Source organism: Octopus bimaculoides, chromosome 26, assembly GCF_046866305.1.
Source record: "Octopus bimaculoides isolate indiv1 chromosome 26, ASM4686630v1, whole genome shotgun sequence".
NCBI classification, from domain to species: domain Eukaryota; kingdom Metazoa; phylum Mollusca; class Cephalopoda; order Octopoda; family Octopodidae; genus Octopus; species Octopus bimaculoides.
In genome coordinates this window covers 17,152,194-17,169,016 of record NC_142953.1, presented here as the reverse complement: position 1 = coordinate 17,169,016, position 16,823 = coordinate 17,152,194, and the positions used below count along the sequence as shown (strand labels likewise).

Below are 16,823 nucleotides of genomic sequence, written 5' to 3'. Positions count from 1 at the left end.
CTGTAAATGTACACCTTGACACACACACACACACAGTGAAAGATAACGAGATCACTTCTACATTGTTGTTAACTTTTCCTGAGATAGCAGCCAAATCTTCTTTAAATGTCGTTCTCTTATGTCTCATATATGTATGTATCTGTGTGTGTATGTGTGTATATATACATAGACACATACATATATATGTGTGTGTGTGTGTGTGTATATATACATACATATATGTACATGCATATATGTATGTTTATATACACACACGCATACTACATATATGTATGTATGTGTATGTATATATATATGTGTGTGTGTGTGTGTGTGTGTCTAGACAATGTAGGTGTAGATATTTTTGATCAGGCAGAGTCGTCACTAATGGAATGTCTTTGATGAGAGCTGACTTGGCAACATTCACATACACACACACACAGTATATACTCAGATATATATATATATATATATATATATATATATATATATATATATATATATACACACATACAAATGCAAAGGCTGGCATAAACACACACACAACATATATGGATATACATTAACACACACACACGTGTATATACTCACACACACGCACACATGTAGTCATACACACATTATCTACAGTATACAAGAACACACTATATACACATAGATATATGCAGGCACACACATATACTGACATAAACACACACATTAATCTACAGTACACACATACACACTCAGAGAGACAAAAGTCAACATCGTCAGAGAATCTTATCAAATCCATTGGTATCAAAGTTTAACAGGAGAAACTGGGGGAGGAGAAGCAAAACTGCTGTTGTTTAATTATAGAAACAAGCCTCATCAAATATGTTTATGATTAAAGCCAATCCAGTTGTGACCATCCTATATTTTTCCTAGAAACCAATGTGTAGTTTTTTATGACTTGAGGGAGATTTGACTGCTGCACTCAGCAGATTAAACAGCCACATGGCTCATGGTAGCGATGATGGTGGTGGTGGTGGTGGTGGTGGTAGCAGGGATGTTGACATTGTAGTATTGATAAAGTTGAGGATGGTCAGATGGTATTGGTGGTGGCAGTGGTGATGGTGGTGGCAGTGGTGATAATGGTGGTGATGATGATGATGATGCTGAACATCATCATCATCATCATTTATTTAACCATGCAACATTTGGACTCTTGTCACATTGATAAATATTTAATGTAGCCATCTCTCTCTCTCTCTCCCCATATATATATATATATATATACATTTATGTATATACATATACACACACACACATATATATATATATATATATATATATATATATATATATATATATATGTATGTATATATGTATATGTAAATTATATATTTCATTGTAAATTTCTCAGTATTTTCTATATTCTTCTTTGTGTGAGATTATTTAAAATAGTTCACCTCTGTATATAGTTTATCTGTTTGTACAGTTTACCTGTAAAATGCCATCATCATAACATATATATGTGTCATGCCTGTGATCTGTACATATATACGTGTGTATGTATGTATATATATATATGTGTGTGTGTGTGTGTGTGTGTATGTGTGTATACACTAGTTGTCAAGCAGTAGTATAGGGACAAAGACACACATAGATATATACATGCATATGATGGGCTTCGTTCGGTTTCCGTCCACCAGATTCACTCACAAGGCTTTGGCTGGCCTGAGGCTATAGTAGAAGACACTTGCCTAAGGTATCACACAGTGGGACTGAACCCAGAACCATGTGGTTAGGAAGTAAACTTCTTACCTCACATCCACGCCTGCGATGTGTACATATATATATATAAGTGTATGAGTGTGTGTGTATATATATATATATGTGTGTGTGTGTGTGTGTGTGTGTGTGAATGAGAAAAGGGAGAAAGTGACAAGCAGTCATCAGTTTATTCAAAGATATTAGAATCCATGTAATGAAATTCTTGTCCTACACCAATTTCCATATCCAATTAGTTCAATTACAGAAATTAAAATAAATAAATTTAATTTAAATTTTCATAATGAAACTGGTAAATTAGGAATTTCATCAGGTGAGAATTTTCCCAAAAGTGAGTTACATTTCAATGTGTTGGTCGACTCACAACAGACTCAGATATGTGCATTTTTTTAATGTGTGAGTTGTATAAAAAAAAAACCTTTATTTCCATATATGTGTGTGTGTGTGTGTGTGTGTGTGTGTGTGTGTGTGGTGGCTCATTAGAAGTAGTTGACAGCTCTTGTTAGTGAGATGTAATTAGAAAGTGAAATGGTTGTTCTGAAATTATAGCAGAGAGAGCGAAAACTAGCAGCAAAAAGTTCAGGGAGCTACTATCTCTGTTGGCAGGAAAGGCCTTTACCCATAGAGTGTTGAGCAGATTGTACAATGCTATGCTTGTATTGGAACTGCAATGCTACATGGTAGAGAGAAATGGGCCTGGAATACTGAGGGCTTGAGAAGACTGGGTAGAGATGAAGTGAACATACTCCTTTGGGTGTGCAATGTGTGTATGAAAGAATCAGTTTAAAGGTGGCACCTAATTGTTTACGACAAGGGTTCCATTTGTCCCAATCAACAAAACACCCAGCTCGTGAAAGTAAAATGTAATTGGCTGAGTACTCCACAGACAAGCATAACCTTAATGGGTCTTCACCCCCACCTCACTAAAATTGACTCAGATTGAGCTGTGTATGTGTGTGTGAAGGTGCATGACTCAGTGGTTAGAGTGTTGGGCTTACAATCATGAGGTTGTGAGTTCAATTCCTGGACCGGACTCTGTGTTGTGTTCTTGAGCAAGACACTTTATTTCATGTTGCTCCAGTTCACTCAGCTGTAGAAATGAGTTGCGACATCATTGGTGCCAAGATGTATCGGCCCCTTTGCCTTTCCCTTGGATAACATTGGTGGCACAGAGAGGGGAGACTGGCATGCATGGGTGACTGTTGATCTTCCATAAACAACCTTGCTCAGACTTCTGCCTTGGCGAAAAACTTTCTACATGCAATCCGATGGTCGTTCATGACCAAAAGGGATCTTAACCCAAATGCACAACAGGGCCTTTTGCCCAATTTCCTTCCTCCTCAAAACACCCACCACCACCCATCACCTCCCTAACAGCAGTCCTTCTTTGGTACCATTCATTTTGCTTACAATGCAGAACATTTTACTTGTGATCAATCTTTCATCCATTCATATTGTTCTCTCTGCCCAACCCCACTGAGTGACCAAATTCTTTCCTCCACCTCATCCCCCACTGCCCACCTCACCCTCCTCTTACACTACACTTGCCTTTCTCTCTCTCTTTCTTTCCCATCCATTCCAACAACTGCCCCAACACCATACCATCTCTGTCTTCTCCATCTCCTCATTACTATTCTGGCCCCTGCACTCACTCCAGGTTCTTCTATCCCACCCATTCCTACCCGCTTCGTACCTCGAAAATTCCCCGATACCTCGTTACCACAGTTTTTACAACCCTCCCACCTGATCACCCAACCATCTTCTCTTCTAAAATGTGAGTAACCATGTGAGCCCTCTACGAGAAACCTGTTTTGCTCTAACCCTTTTCTCTCACATTTTACCCCTTTTCACTCAACTCCTGGCATAAATTTGCCGGGTTTATAGTCATGCAAGCCACATGGCAACCTCATCAGTGCCAGTGGCATGAGAAAAGCACCCAGAACATTCTATAAAGGGCATCCAGTACTGGGTACATTAGGAAGGTACCCAGTACATTAGGAAGGGCATCCAGTACTGGGTACATTAGAAAAGCACCCAGAACATTCTATAAAGGACATCCATTACTGGGTACATTAGGAAGGTACCCAGTACATTAGGAAGGGCATCCAGTACTGGGTACATTAGAAAAGCACCCAGAACATTCTATAAAGGACATCCATTACTGGGTACATTAGGAAGGTACCCAGTACATTAGGAAGGGCATCCAGTACTGGGTACATTAGAAAAGCACCCAGAACATTCTATAAAGGACATCCATTACTGGGTACATTAGGAAGGTACCCAGTACATTAGGAAGGGCATCCAGTACTGGGTACATTAGAAAAGCACCCAGAACATTCTATAAAGGACATCCATTACTGGGTACATTAGGAAGGGCATCTAGTACTGGGTGCATTAGGAAGGGCATCCAGTACTGGGTACATTAGGAAGGTACCCAGAACACTCTATAAAGGGCATCCATTACTGGGTACATTAGGAAGGTACCCAGTGCATTAGGAAGGGCATCCAGCTATAGAAAACATGTCAAAGCATGATCCATTCCTTAGACCCCTTGAATCCTGTCAGACCATTCAAGCCATGACAGCATAAAACATGGATGTCGAGTGATGCTGATGAGGAGGAGGTGTGTGATTGTTTGTGTGTTTGTGTCAGTTTCTCTTGATATTGCATGATGGTTGTAAATAAGTGTTGGTGACTTTCATTTCCAAAAATCTACAAAAGCATATCTGGCCAGAAGAAGCAAGAGTCAGCTGGGTGACATAAAAAGGATGTCCGGCCATATAAAATCTGCCTCGATATATTCCTTCCAACCCATGCAAGCATGGAAAAGTGGATGGGAAAACAATGACAATAGTGATGATGATGAAGGCCCCTTTCTTTCAGAAACATCAAACAACAGAGGAGAAAATAAATAAAAAATAAAGACAAACGACAAGTTTATAAAATATACAACAACGAAAGCAAAAAAGAAAAGGTGTTTTATTAATAAATATTATTATTGGAAGGTGTAGGGATCACATGACTTCAGGGGTAAGGGCTTTGCAATCATCAACATGTAAGCTAACAATATGGTGACCGGGAACCATAGCAAGGCCAAGGATCCGGGGCTCTTCTGGCTCTTCAGCATCTGATAAATTAAAAGAAAAAGTAAATAAACAAATAAATATACAGTGTGAGTGTGGGGAGGGGTCTGATCAATAAGTATCTGAACTGTTGCCATAGTAATGAAGCTAAAGCATGCAGAGTGAAGCCACTTGGCAGAGATTAACCTTGAACACTGCTGTGAATGCACACTAAGTTTTAACGTTCCAAACCGCTTCTGCTGTTTACAGCAATGCTTGGTAGGAAAGCGTGTAGCATGTGATCATCACATTGACCTTGACAGAGAAAGTTGAGCAGAGAATCTGCATCAAATTTTGCCAAAAGATTGGTGATACCTGCTCAAAGGTTTATGCAAAGTTTCAAAAAAGTCTCCATTGTTCTCAACACAATCAAGGAGATCTTGTGCAACTGAAACCCGAGTGTCATTTTGGTCTACTGAAAGCAGTTTTGGCACAAATTTGGCAGACACGCATCTCATACCCAAATCTTCAGTAATAATGGACTGAATTGAACCGTAACTAATCTGCGCATCCTTTGATAACTCAGGGATGGTGATTCAATGATTTCCCCTCACAGTTACACACACATCTGTGATGTTTTTCTCAGTTTTGCTGGTTCAGGTCTCCCAGAACATTCATCATGATCAACATTTTTTCGAACATCTTGGAAACATCTGAACCACTCGTACACTTGGGTGCGGCTCATACACTCCTCTCCATACACTTTCTGCCACTTTGCCTAGGCCTCTGATCAGGTATCGCCATAACAACTTTCTTTGTCATGGTCAATGCAACGATTACACGCTACACACCTTCCTTCCAAGCACTGCTGTAAACAGCAGAAGTGAGCTAGAATGCTAAAACTTAGTGCACATGCACAGCAGTACCCAGGGTCAATCTGTGCGAAACGCCTTCACTCTGATTGCTTTAGCTTCGTTACTATGGCAACAGTCCAGATACTTACTGATCAGACATTGTGTATAGTATATGTGTGTGTGTGTATATATATATATATATATATATATATATATATAGAGAGAGAGAGAGAGAGAGAGAGAGAGTTAATGCTTGTTTTTGTATTCATTAATTTTACTCACTTCTTGGCATAAAGTTGCCCCTTCAGGGGTCATACTCATGCAATTTTACATTAATCTGATAGGTTACTTCTGTAGAGTACAAATTCATTATTGTTAAACAAGAATATTGTTGACAGACAATGGCTCAGCTGGCCAAAACTTCGAAGTCACTGTCAACATTCTTGTCTAAGAATTATATCTATATATATATATGTGTGTATGTATATTCTTTAATTCTTCTACTTGTTTCAATCATTTGACTGCAGCCATGCTGGAGCACTGCCTTTAGTCAAACAAATCGACACTTGGTACTTATTCCATCAGTCTCTTTTGCCAAACCACTAAGTCACAGAGATGTAAACACACCAACATTGGTTGTCAAGCAATGGTGGAGGAGACAAACAGACACACAAATGCACACATGTCTGTGTGTGTGTATATATATATATATATATATATATATATATATATATATATATATATATATACGAAGGAGTGGCTGTGTGGTAAGTAGCTTGCTTACCAACCACACGGTCCCGGGTTCAGTCCCACTGTGTGGCATCTTGGGCAAGTGTCTTCTACTATAGCCTCAGCCTGACCAAAGCCTTGTGAGTGGATTTGGTAGATGGAAACTGAAAGAAGCCCATAGTATATATATATATATATATATATATATATATATATATACACATGTATATGTTTGTCCCCCCAATATCACTTGACAACTGATGCTGGTGTGTTTACATCCCTGTAACTTAGCGGTTCAGCAAAACAGACCAATAGAATAAGTACTAGGCTTACAAGAATCGGTCCTGGGGTCGATTTGCTCAACACAGCCACTCATATATTACCGTGGGTGTGGGTGTGTGTGTGTTGGTGTGTGTGTGTGTTGGTGTGTGTGTGTGTTGGTGTGTGTGTGCATAAGATTGTGACTATCTATGGATGAGATGATATCTTTGTGTGACTATAAGCCTATATGACTGTACAATTGTGTGACCATATGACCCTTGCTCCTCACAGCTAGCTGCTTTTGCATCCCCACAACCCATTCATTTTTTTTCCACCTCTTATCACTCTACCTCCAACCCCCTCCAGCCTCCACACTAACCAATCCTTACTCCCCATATCATGATTTCCCCTGGAATCTCCTCTCTGCTCATGTCTTTCCTGAAGATGTTGACCTGTTATGGCTTAAACAGAACATTAACAACATCAACTGCACTGGTTTCAAAGGACCTTTATACGATGATGGGCACTGCCCCTTCTTTCAGATTCAGAAAATATGACTATGTCACTCCGTGATTATGTTTGTGTTTTTATGTGATTATGTGGCTCCATACTTATATGACTATATGTCTGTGTGTCTATGTACCCATGTGACTATGTGACAATATGATGATGTGCCCATGTGACTAAACATCTATGTGCTCTTGTGGTTAAGTGACTATATGACTATGTGTCCATGTATCAATGTCACTATGTGTCTATGAGACCATGTGTCTATGTGACTATATCTGTGAGTCTATGGGACTATGTTACTGAGTCTATGACATATAACCATATGACAAATTGTGTGAATGTGCCTACATGTATATGTTATGATGTGTCAATGTATCCATGTGACAAGGACTATGCAATTACATGTCTATGTGACTATATGACTATGCGACTATATACATATATAACAATATGTGTATGTATACAACTATATATATATATGTGCATATGCATGAGTGGCTGTATGTATGTGACTATTTGTCTCTGTCGGTGTTCCTCAAAGTGGCAGTCCACGAGCCATCAGCTGCCGCTACGCAGCGAGTTTCCAGAAAAGACAGAAACATTATAAAATGCTTACGTAATATTGTATAATTTGTTTACAAAATAAATATAAGATTAAAAAAATTGTCAGCTTTTATTATATTCATTATATATATTGTTTCTGGTATAAATTAATATTACTAAGAAATAATATTACCGGTCCCTGGCACATTCGGAAAAAAAAACTGCCAGTACACCACATCTGATAGTTTGAGAAGCACTGGTCTTTGTGACAATGTGTATGTGATTGTGTAGGTGATTATATGTGCATGCAACTAGACGTGTGTGTGTGTGTGTGTGTGTGTGTGTGTGATTATAGGCCTACATGTCTATGTGGCTATATGATAATGTGACTGTGATATGTGTCTGTATGTCTGGGTGTCCATGTGACTACTACGTTAGAACAGAGTGTTTGAACTCACCAGGAGAATTCAGATATTCTTCACAAGAGCCAAGAATGACATTTCGGTCTCTGTCGGTGCAGAGGAAGATACCTGCAACACAGGAGAGAGAGCATTGATTATGGGAGTACATGGAGGAAAGGATAACATGGAGTACTGAAGTACATGGGGAATATGAGAACATGGGTTAGAGTACATATAGAATAGGGCAACATGGAGTATTGGAGTACATGGGGGAATAACATGAAGTCATGAGTGTTGGAGTACACAAAGAATATGAGAGTATGGGTTAGAGTACACAGAGAATAGAACAACATGGAGGATAGGACAACATGAAATATTAAAGAAAACATGGAGAATAGGGCACTGAAGACAGTCAGGTGTGGCAACATGTGTGTGCATGAATATATGTCAATGTAGCTGTGTGTGTGTATGTATGTGTGTGCATATGTGAGTGAAGGTACATGGCTTAGTGGTTAGGGCATTCGGCTCACAATCATAAGGTTGTGAGTTCAACTCCTGGTAGCACACTGTGTCCTTGAGCAAGATACTTTATTTCACATTGCTCCAGTTTACCCAACTGGCAAAAATGAGTAGTACCTGTAATTCAAAAGGGCCAGCCTTGTCACATTTTGTGTCATGCAGAATCTCCCTGAGAACTATTTTAAGGGTACACGTGTCCGTGGAGTGCTCAGCCATCTTCCACCTTAGTCTTACAAGTAGGCCATTCCATTGATCAGATGGACTGGAACCCTTGTTGCCATAACTGCCCGAGTGCCAATGTGTGTAAGACTATGTCTATGGGGCTATGTAGCAATGTGACTATATGACTACGGGACTAATTAGGAAGATAATTAATTAACTTAGGTAATGAGTTTATGCTAGGACAGGGTACTTCTGGTACTCTCTTCTTAGGTGAGACAGCTAGAGAAGTTCTTAGCTGAGAGTAAACTCCTGTCATCATCATCATTTAACGTCTGTTGTCCATGCTGGCATGGGTTGGACGGTTTGACTGGACTGGCACGTTGGAAGGCTGCACCAGGATCCAGTCTGGTTTGGCATGGTTTTCTACAGCCCTTCCTAACGCCAACCACTCTGAGAGTGTAATGAGTGCTTTATATGTGCCACCGGCACAGGTGCCATTTGTGTGACACTGGTATCTGCCACAACTACGATTTTGCTCGGGCTTGATGGATCTTCTTCTGAAGCACAACATAATGCCAAAGGTCTGTCATTGCCTCCGTGAGGCCCAACACCCGAAAGGGGCTCAGCCACTTTGCCTCCAGTATTAACTGAGCTGGAGAAGACCCTTGACAGGTTACCATGGTCTGTAGTATGTTGAACCAGGAATGGTCTCAGGCAGGTTGGTGTCAAAATGGTTGAGTGGCAACATAAGCAGGTTGAGAAAGAAGGAACAGATGTACAGGAGTAATAATGAAAAGTAAAATTACCCGTGAAATCAATTCTTTGAAATACTCAGAACACTTCCTACAAATAGTTGATAGGTTCTGTTCCCTTTTGAAATACAGGTACTACTCATTTGTACCAGCTGAGTAGGCTGGAGCAACGTGAAATAAAGTGTCTTGCTCAAGGACACAATGCACTATCAGGAGTTGAACTCACAACTTTACGATTGTGAGCTGAATACCCTGTAACCACCAAAGCTGAGATGGAGTTTCAAAAGCAGAGGAGACCAAATAAGAGCTGGGTTGAAAATGATTGGCAAACCATCGCCTCAGTTGCTAAGGCAACCAGGTTTAGATAAATAGCTTATGATGCATTAGTATAAGCAGTTAGCAAGATGACTCAGCAATCAGTTCGGTAAGGAATTTAGTACACAGGTAGGTATCCATCATGGAGAGGTGGTGGGGTGTCAATTCTCAGCCCCTGTACCCTACACACACACTCTCTACTTCCTGGTTTTTATAGTTTTCCATGCCATAAGAGAAGAGTTCATTCATGGCTGGTCGTCTACAGGAAAATTTACATAATGATGAATTTGTCAAAGAATTAGAGAAGGAATTCCAGATGTTGAAGCAAAGCCTAGACTCCTGGGGTCATAACATAAACCTAACAAAGGCAGAAGTTTTAGTTTCGTAACAAAGAAGACAGAACTCTGCTGTCCTTACTCCCACTACCACCACGGTATGCTACCCCTCCACACACACACAAACACCACCACCACAGCCACAGTTCACTAATATCCAGCCACCACCACCACCACCACCACCATCACCAAAGTATCTTGCTGCAACTACCATAAAAAAGCCTCTCACCTATCAGTGTTCGTCCATCGCTCATTTTAATCTTCATGTTTTTATTCAGCCATCTCTGTAACTTCCTTCGTCCATCTATCACAGAAATTTCGTCACATGATTCTCCACATTCACCATCCTGAAAAACATCATCATCATCATTATAATCATAATTACTATTATTAAGGCGGTGTGCTAGAAAAATTGTTAGCACTCTGGGAAAAGGACTTAATGGCATTTCATCCATCTTTGTTCTGAGTTCAAATTTCCTCTGAGGTCGACTTGCCTTTCATCCTTTCAGGGTCAATAAAATAAGTACCAGTTATGCCCTGGAGCTGATATAATCAACTAGCCCTCTCCCCAACAATTTCAAGCCTTGTGTCTACAGTAGAAAGGGTTAGGGCAGCGAGCTGGCAGAATCGTTAGCACACCGGGCAAAATGCTTAGTGGTATTTTGTCTGACTTTACGTTCTGAGTTCAAATTCTGCCAAGGTCGACTTTGCCTTTCATCCTTTTGGGGTCGATTAAATAAGTACCAGTTACACACTGGGGTCAATGTAATCAACTCAATCCCTTTGTCTGTCATTGTTTGTCCCCTCTATGTTTAGCCCCTTGTGGGCAATAAAGAAATAAATTATTATTATTATTATTATCATTATTATTATTATAGCAGCAAGCTGACAGAATTGTTAGCACATTAGGAAAAATGCTTAATAGCTTTTTGTCTTTGTTAAGGTTCTGAGTTCAAATTCCATCAAGGTTGGCTTGTGTCTTTCATCTTTTTGGGGGTCAATAAAATAAGTACCAGTTGAGGACCAGGACCAATATAATGAGCTGGCCTTGTGCCAAAATTTGAAACCATTACGTCATCATAGAAATGTATTGTAGAACAAGTAAAAAGATATATTTTTCATCGCATAAATATTGAACAGTATATATAAAGGACAGAAATCCTTTTAAGAGCAGAAAAATCTGCCAGCATCAGGTGGCAAAATGCTCAGTGACATTTTGTCCATCTTTCTGATCTGAGTTCGAATTCCATCAGGGTCAACTTTGCCGTTTATCCTTTTGGGGTCGATAAAATAGGTACCAGTTGAGCACTGGGGTTGATGTAATCAATCTGCCCCCTCCGCTAAATTCTAGACTTTGTGCCTATAGCAGAAAGGATCATCATTATCATCATTGTCATCATTGTCATCATCATCTTCACATACTTAAAGGTATAATAATGACTTTCCAGACACTGATAATCTGGAACATCTTATAATCCACACTAATCTACAGGTACCTGTATATTAATTAAATTATTTAAGAAAATTTAGTTGCCCAAGGTTACCCTACCTGGGTCAGAAGAATCAGTCATCAAAAGAGGCTAGGGAAAGGTTCCAGAAAATCAATGTTATACCTGTATCACCATCATAATTATCAGTATTATTAATATCATCATCATCATTATTATTATTATTATTATTATTGAAGGTGGTGAGCTGGCAGAATCGTTATCACACCAGGTGAAATGCTTAGTAGTATTTTGTCAGTCACTACATTCTCAGTTCAAATTCCGCCGAGGTCGACTTTGCCTTTCATCCTTTTTGGGGGTCGATGAAATAAGTACCAGTTACATGCTGGAGCTGATATAATCAACTAGCCCCCTTCCCAAAATAGTTTCAAGCCCTTGTGCCTAGAGTAGAAATGATTATTATTACTATCGTTATTAGTATTATTACTATTATTATTATTATTATTATTATTATTATTATTATTATTATTATTATTATTATTACTACTACTACTACTAAGGTGGTGAGCTGGCAGAATCGTTAGCACACCAGGCAAAATGCCTAGTGGTATTTTGTCCATCCTTACACTCCAAGTTCAAATTTCACCGAGGTCAACTTTGCCTTTCATCCTTTCAGGGTCAATGAAATAAGTACCAGTTAAGTACTGGGGTTAATGTAATCAACTAGCCACCCCCCTCTCCTCAAATTTCTGCTCCTGTGCCTAAAGTAGAAAGGATTATTATTATTATTATTATTATTATTATTATTATTATTGTTGTTATTATTAGGGCAATGAGCTGGCAAATTTGTTAGCATGCCAGGCAAAACATTTAGCAGCATTTAATCCATCGTCACATTCCCAGTTCAAGTTCCACTACTTGTTGCTCATACAAAAGAATTTTTGGAATACGGTCATCTTTCATTTGAAAAACGTCCTGCCCATCTGCACTGAATCCTCATCAGCATGCTTTTTGATGCTGGAGATATGGTTTTCTAAGATTTTGACATTTGATATCTTATCTTGCCATTTTGCGCTGCAGAACCAGCGCAGACAGCACATGTGCAAGGTTTCAAGTTTCTGTAGAAGAGAGTCCATGCTTCTGCCCAATACAAAAGTGTGCTCAGAGCACAAGATTTGTATACAGTTATTGACCCTGAGTGAGTGAGCAAATGAAAGAAAAAGGGCACTTAACACATTTAGTAAGAGTTGTATTTCTCCATTCAGTAATCTAAAACCTGAAAGAGACGAATTTCTGTTAGGAGCCGACAAAACTTTAAGTGGCATGGAGCCGAATCAAACTGTTTTCAATAATATAAATGTGTGTGTGTGTGTGTGTGTGTGTTACATTTTATATATTTCTCTTATTTTAAGTATATTTTCTGTCTATATTTGTAGCATGTTCAGGACAGACCATTTTAAATGTATTAATGCACTGTTCAAATAGTTTGATGCGTATTTATATATGAAAGAAGCATGAATTTGGTATTTTTGAAAGTTGGGAAAATGTCTCTTCATAATAAAGTTTTGTCAGCTCCTAACAGAAATTCGTCTCTTTCAGGTTTTAGATTACTGAATGGAGAAATACAACTCTTACTAAATGTGTTAAGCACCTTTTTCTTTCATTTGCCCAAGCTATGTGGTACATACCTTATTCAGCTCACAATCGTAAGGTCATGAGTTCAATTCCTGGCAGCGCGTTGTGTCCTTGAGCAAGACACTTTATTTCACATTGCTCCAGTTCACTCAGCTGGTAAAAATGAGTTGTACCTGTAATTAACGAGCCAGCCTTGTCACACTCTGTGTCACGCTGAATCTTCCTGAGAACAACATTAAAGGTACACATGTCTATGGAGTGTTCAGCCACTTGCACATTAATTTCACGAGCAGGCTGTTCCATTGATCAGATCAACTGGAATCCCCGTTGGTTCCAATGGAGTGCTAGTATATATATATATATATATGGAGGTGCAATGGCCCAGTGGTTAGGGCAGCGGACTCGCGGTTGGAGGATCGTGGTTTCGATTCCAAGACTGGGCGTTGTGTGTGTTTATTGAGTGAAAACACCTAAAGCTCCACGAGGCTCTGGCAGTGGGGGGTGACCCCTGTTGTACTCTTTCACCCCAACTTTCTTCCTGTTTCTTGAGTAACGCTGCGATGGACTAGCGTCCCATCCAGCTGGGAGGAACACATACGCCATAGAAACCGGGAAACCAGGCCTATGAGCCTGGCTAGGCTTTAAAAGGGCGCATAAAATAAAAATAAATATATATATATGTATGTATGTATATATAATACACACACACACTTAGAAGAGACATTTAATATATGGAATCAATGTAATTATTCCTTTAGAACATTTACTCCAAGTTTGAAGTAAAATAATTAATAACCAACATGAATCTCAGAGTAACGATTTAAGAAACTTCATTTTTGACTGTGTGGTAAGAAGCTTACTTCCCAACCACATGGTTCGAGGTTCAGTCCCACTGTGTGGCATCTTGAGTGTCTTCTACAATAGCATTGGGCTGACCAGAGCTTTGTGAGTGGATTTGGTAGACCCAGACTGAAACCAGCCTGTCGTGTGTATATATATATATATATATATATATATATATATATATATATATATATATATATTTATATATATATATACATACAAATAAATGTATGTGCGTGTGTGTCTTTGTGTCTGTCCCCCAATCACCACCTGAAAACTAATGTTGGGGTGTTTACGTCCCCGTAACTTAGCGGTTCAACAATAAAACCGATAGAATAAGTACTAGGCTTTAAAAAAAAGTCCTGGGATCGATTTGTTGGACTAGAGCCTTTCAAGACGGTGCTCCAGCATGGCCACAGTCAAATGACTGAAACAAGTAAAAGAATAAAAAGAATATGGAGTTGTTTTGTTTTTTGGGTTTTTTTAGCATGACAGAGGTGTCTGTCTCCCACCGACTTTGTTTCTAATAAATAGATATTTTTTCATAAAATGTTCAACATATACGTTTCATATTGTGCAGATTAGAATTATAAAGGAATTTGTGGTGAAAAAAATAATATGTAGAAGGGCGGACGGAGGCAATAAGTCACACACCTCAAGGCGGCGAGCTGGCAGAATCGGTTGCACGCCGGGCGAAATGCTTAGCGGTATTTCGTCTGCTGTTACGTTCTGAGTTCAAATTCAGCCGAGGTCGACTTTGCTTTTCATCCTTTCGGGGTCGATTAAATGAGTACCAGTTACGCACTGGGTCGATATAATCGACTTAATCCCTTTGTCTGTCCTTGTTTGTCCCCTCTATGTTTAGTCTCTTGCGGGCAATAAAGAAATAAGAAACGTTAACACGCAGGGCGAAATGTTTAGCGGTATTTCGTCTGTCTTTACGTTCAAATTCTGCCGAGATCGACTTTGCTTTTCATCCTTTCGGGGTCGATAAATCAAGTACCAGTTGCGTACTGAGGTCGATCTCCCAAAATTTCGGGCCTTGTGCCAAGAGTAGAAAAGAATAATTCACACACCTCATCAAAACGTCTGAAGAAAATACAGTCAAAGTGTGTGAAGTATCTGGTCATCCCCAACCCCACCATTTTTTTTTAACTACATCAGATTCCGACATAATATTAATCTACACAATATGAAAGGTATTGGCAGAAAAATTTTATTTAAAAATATCCAATTTTCAGTAAGTTATGAGGAAATAATTCCAGGTGTGGATTATCCGAAAACATTTTCACAGCAAGTTCCAATATAACTCAAATCTACACTATCTAAATTCTCTGGAAAATTTCATTTGCAAATATAGATTTCTCGGAAAGTTATAAAGAAACAAAGACAATAAGGATTCATACATTTGTAGTTTTGCGTTCTTCCATCGTTTGTAAACACAAGTAAATTCATTCATGCAGAAATATATAAATATATTAGAGGAAATATATGTATGTGTGTATGAAATGCATACAAACTACTCCAAATATATGAAGTATATTGATATAATAGAGCAAAGAGATAGAAAAATAGAGAGAAATAATGTAAAATGCAAGAAATATTTACCAAGACTTCTCCCATGTTGGATTTATCAAGTGAATACGAAACTAATTATGTCAACAAATCCCGTTGAAATAATAAATATTAATTAGGATAAACATTTATTTATGTTAAAGAAAATTTCTGATAAATATGTATTTTTTAGTTATATTTATAAATTGCTTTTATTGTTTAGTGTTGGTAAAACCTGAGTTACGGAACTATGTAACACTGTGTAGCTAGGTAACTAAATCCTGTGTTTTTCAACTTTCCGTTCAACCCTGACACTGGCAGAACCATGATCAAAGACATTCCAACCATGGTCACTCCATTCATCTCATTGTCATTATATGTAGAGCTACATTATTCAATATAACCTTGTCTTTTTTTTATGCCTTTTCAATACGGTTGTGTCATGTAACGAAAGTTTGACTCTTATTTCTAGCACTTTGTATGACCATGTGGAGACGCCCTCGTATTGATGAATAGGAACTGACAATTTTAAGAAGGTTCAATTCTTGGATGAAGCTAGTTCACTTCTTGGAGATAATTAATATTTTTTGAGAAACGCATGAATATTTCTCAATCTTATAAATATGGAGGGGTCTTTAGAAGTAAAAGATTGACTGGAGGAAGGGAGGTTGATTGATTAATTGACTAATTAAAGAGAGAGAGGGGTGATACGGCGATAGAAGGGTGGGCAAGATAGATGGATAGACAAAGAGACAGATGTCCCCCCCCCCCTATCAGACTAATGTGTTTTTTTTTATGAAATTATTTCATAAACCAGAAGACATCGAATGCAAAATTGCAGATCAGCAGGGGTTCCCAACCTTATTTTGCAATGGCCTCCCTGAGAGCTATCTTGTCAGCTGTGGACCCCATATATACACATGTAAATTTTTGAAATAAAATGTTTGTAGGTTAGTAAAATCTAACAATGAAACAATTTCGTTATATTCATAACAAATTCCAAATTCAAATCTTGAAAATTTCTATAAATACAGGTACCTCTCATAGTAAACAAAATTTATATATGGACCCATAAATTACAATTTTTTACTCGTGGACCCCCTTAAAGCTTCTCTAAGGACCCCGGTTGGAAACCCCTGAATCAGAGAGAAGAAAAAACATTCCAGCAC

At 38.7% G+C, this 16,823-nt stretch overlaps 2 protein-coding genes across 2 annotated transcripts in view; both read right to left on the bottom strand.

The window, feature by feature from the left end:
- LOC106874849 (H(+)/Cl(-) exchange transporter 6) overlaps positions 1-394 on the bottom strand; it is a 77,733-nt gene extending 77,339 nt beyond the window's left edge. Inside the window, exon 1 of the mRNA XM_089342541.1 lies at positions 1-394. This exon is cut by the window's left edge and continues 82 nt beyond it. The gene's annotated coding sequence lies outside the window, so the exon portion shown is untranslated.
- A 4,300-nt stretch (positions 395-4,694) lies between these two features.
- On the bottom strand, positions 4,695-16,749 carry LOC106874850 (N-alpha-acetyltransferase 38, NatC auxiliary subunit). The gene is made up of 4 exons (XM_014922739.3): positions 15,709-16,749; positions 10,404-10,521; positions 8,149-8,220; positions 4,695-4,858 (listed from the first exon to the last, which is right to left on the bottom strand). Exons 1-4 carry the CDS (start codon positions 15,721-15,723, stop codon positions 4,746-4,748), a joined length of 318 nt encoding a protein of 105 aa, XP_014778225.1. The 5' UTR covers positions 15,724-16,749; the 3' UTR covers positions 4,695-4,745.
- Positions 16,750-16,823: the final 74 nt, after the last annotated feature.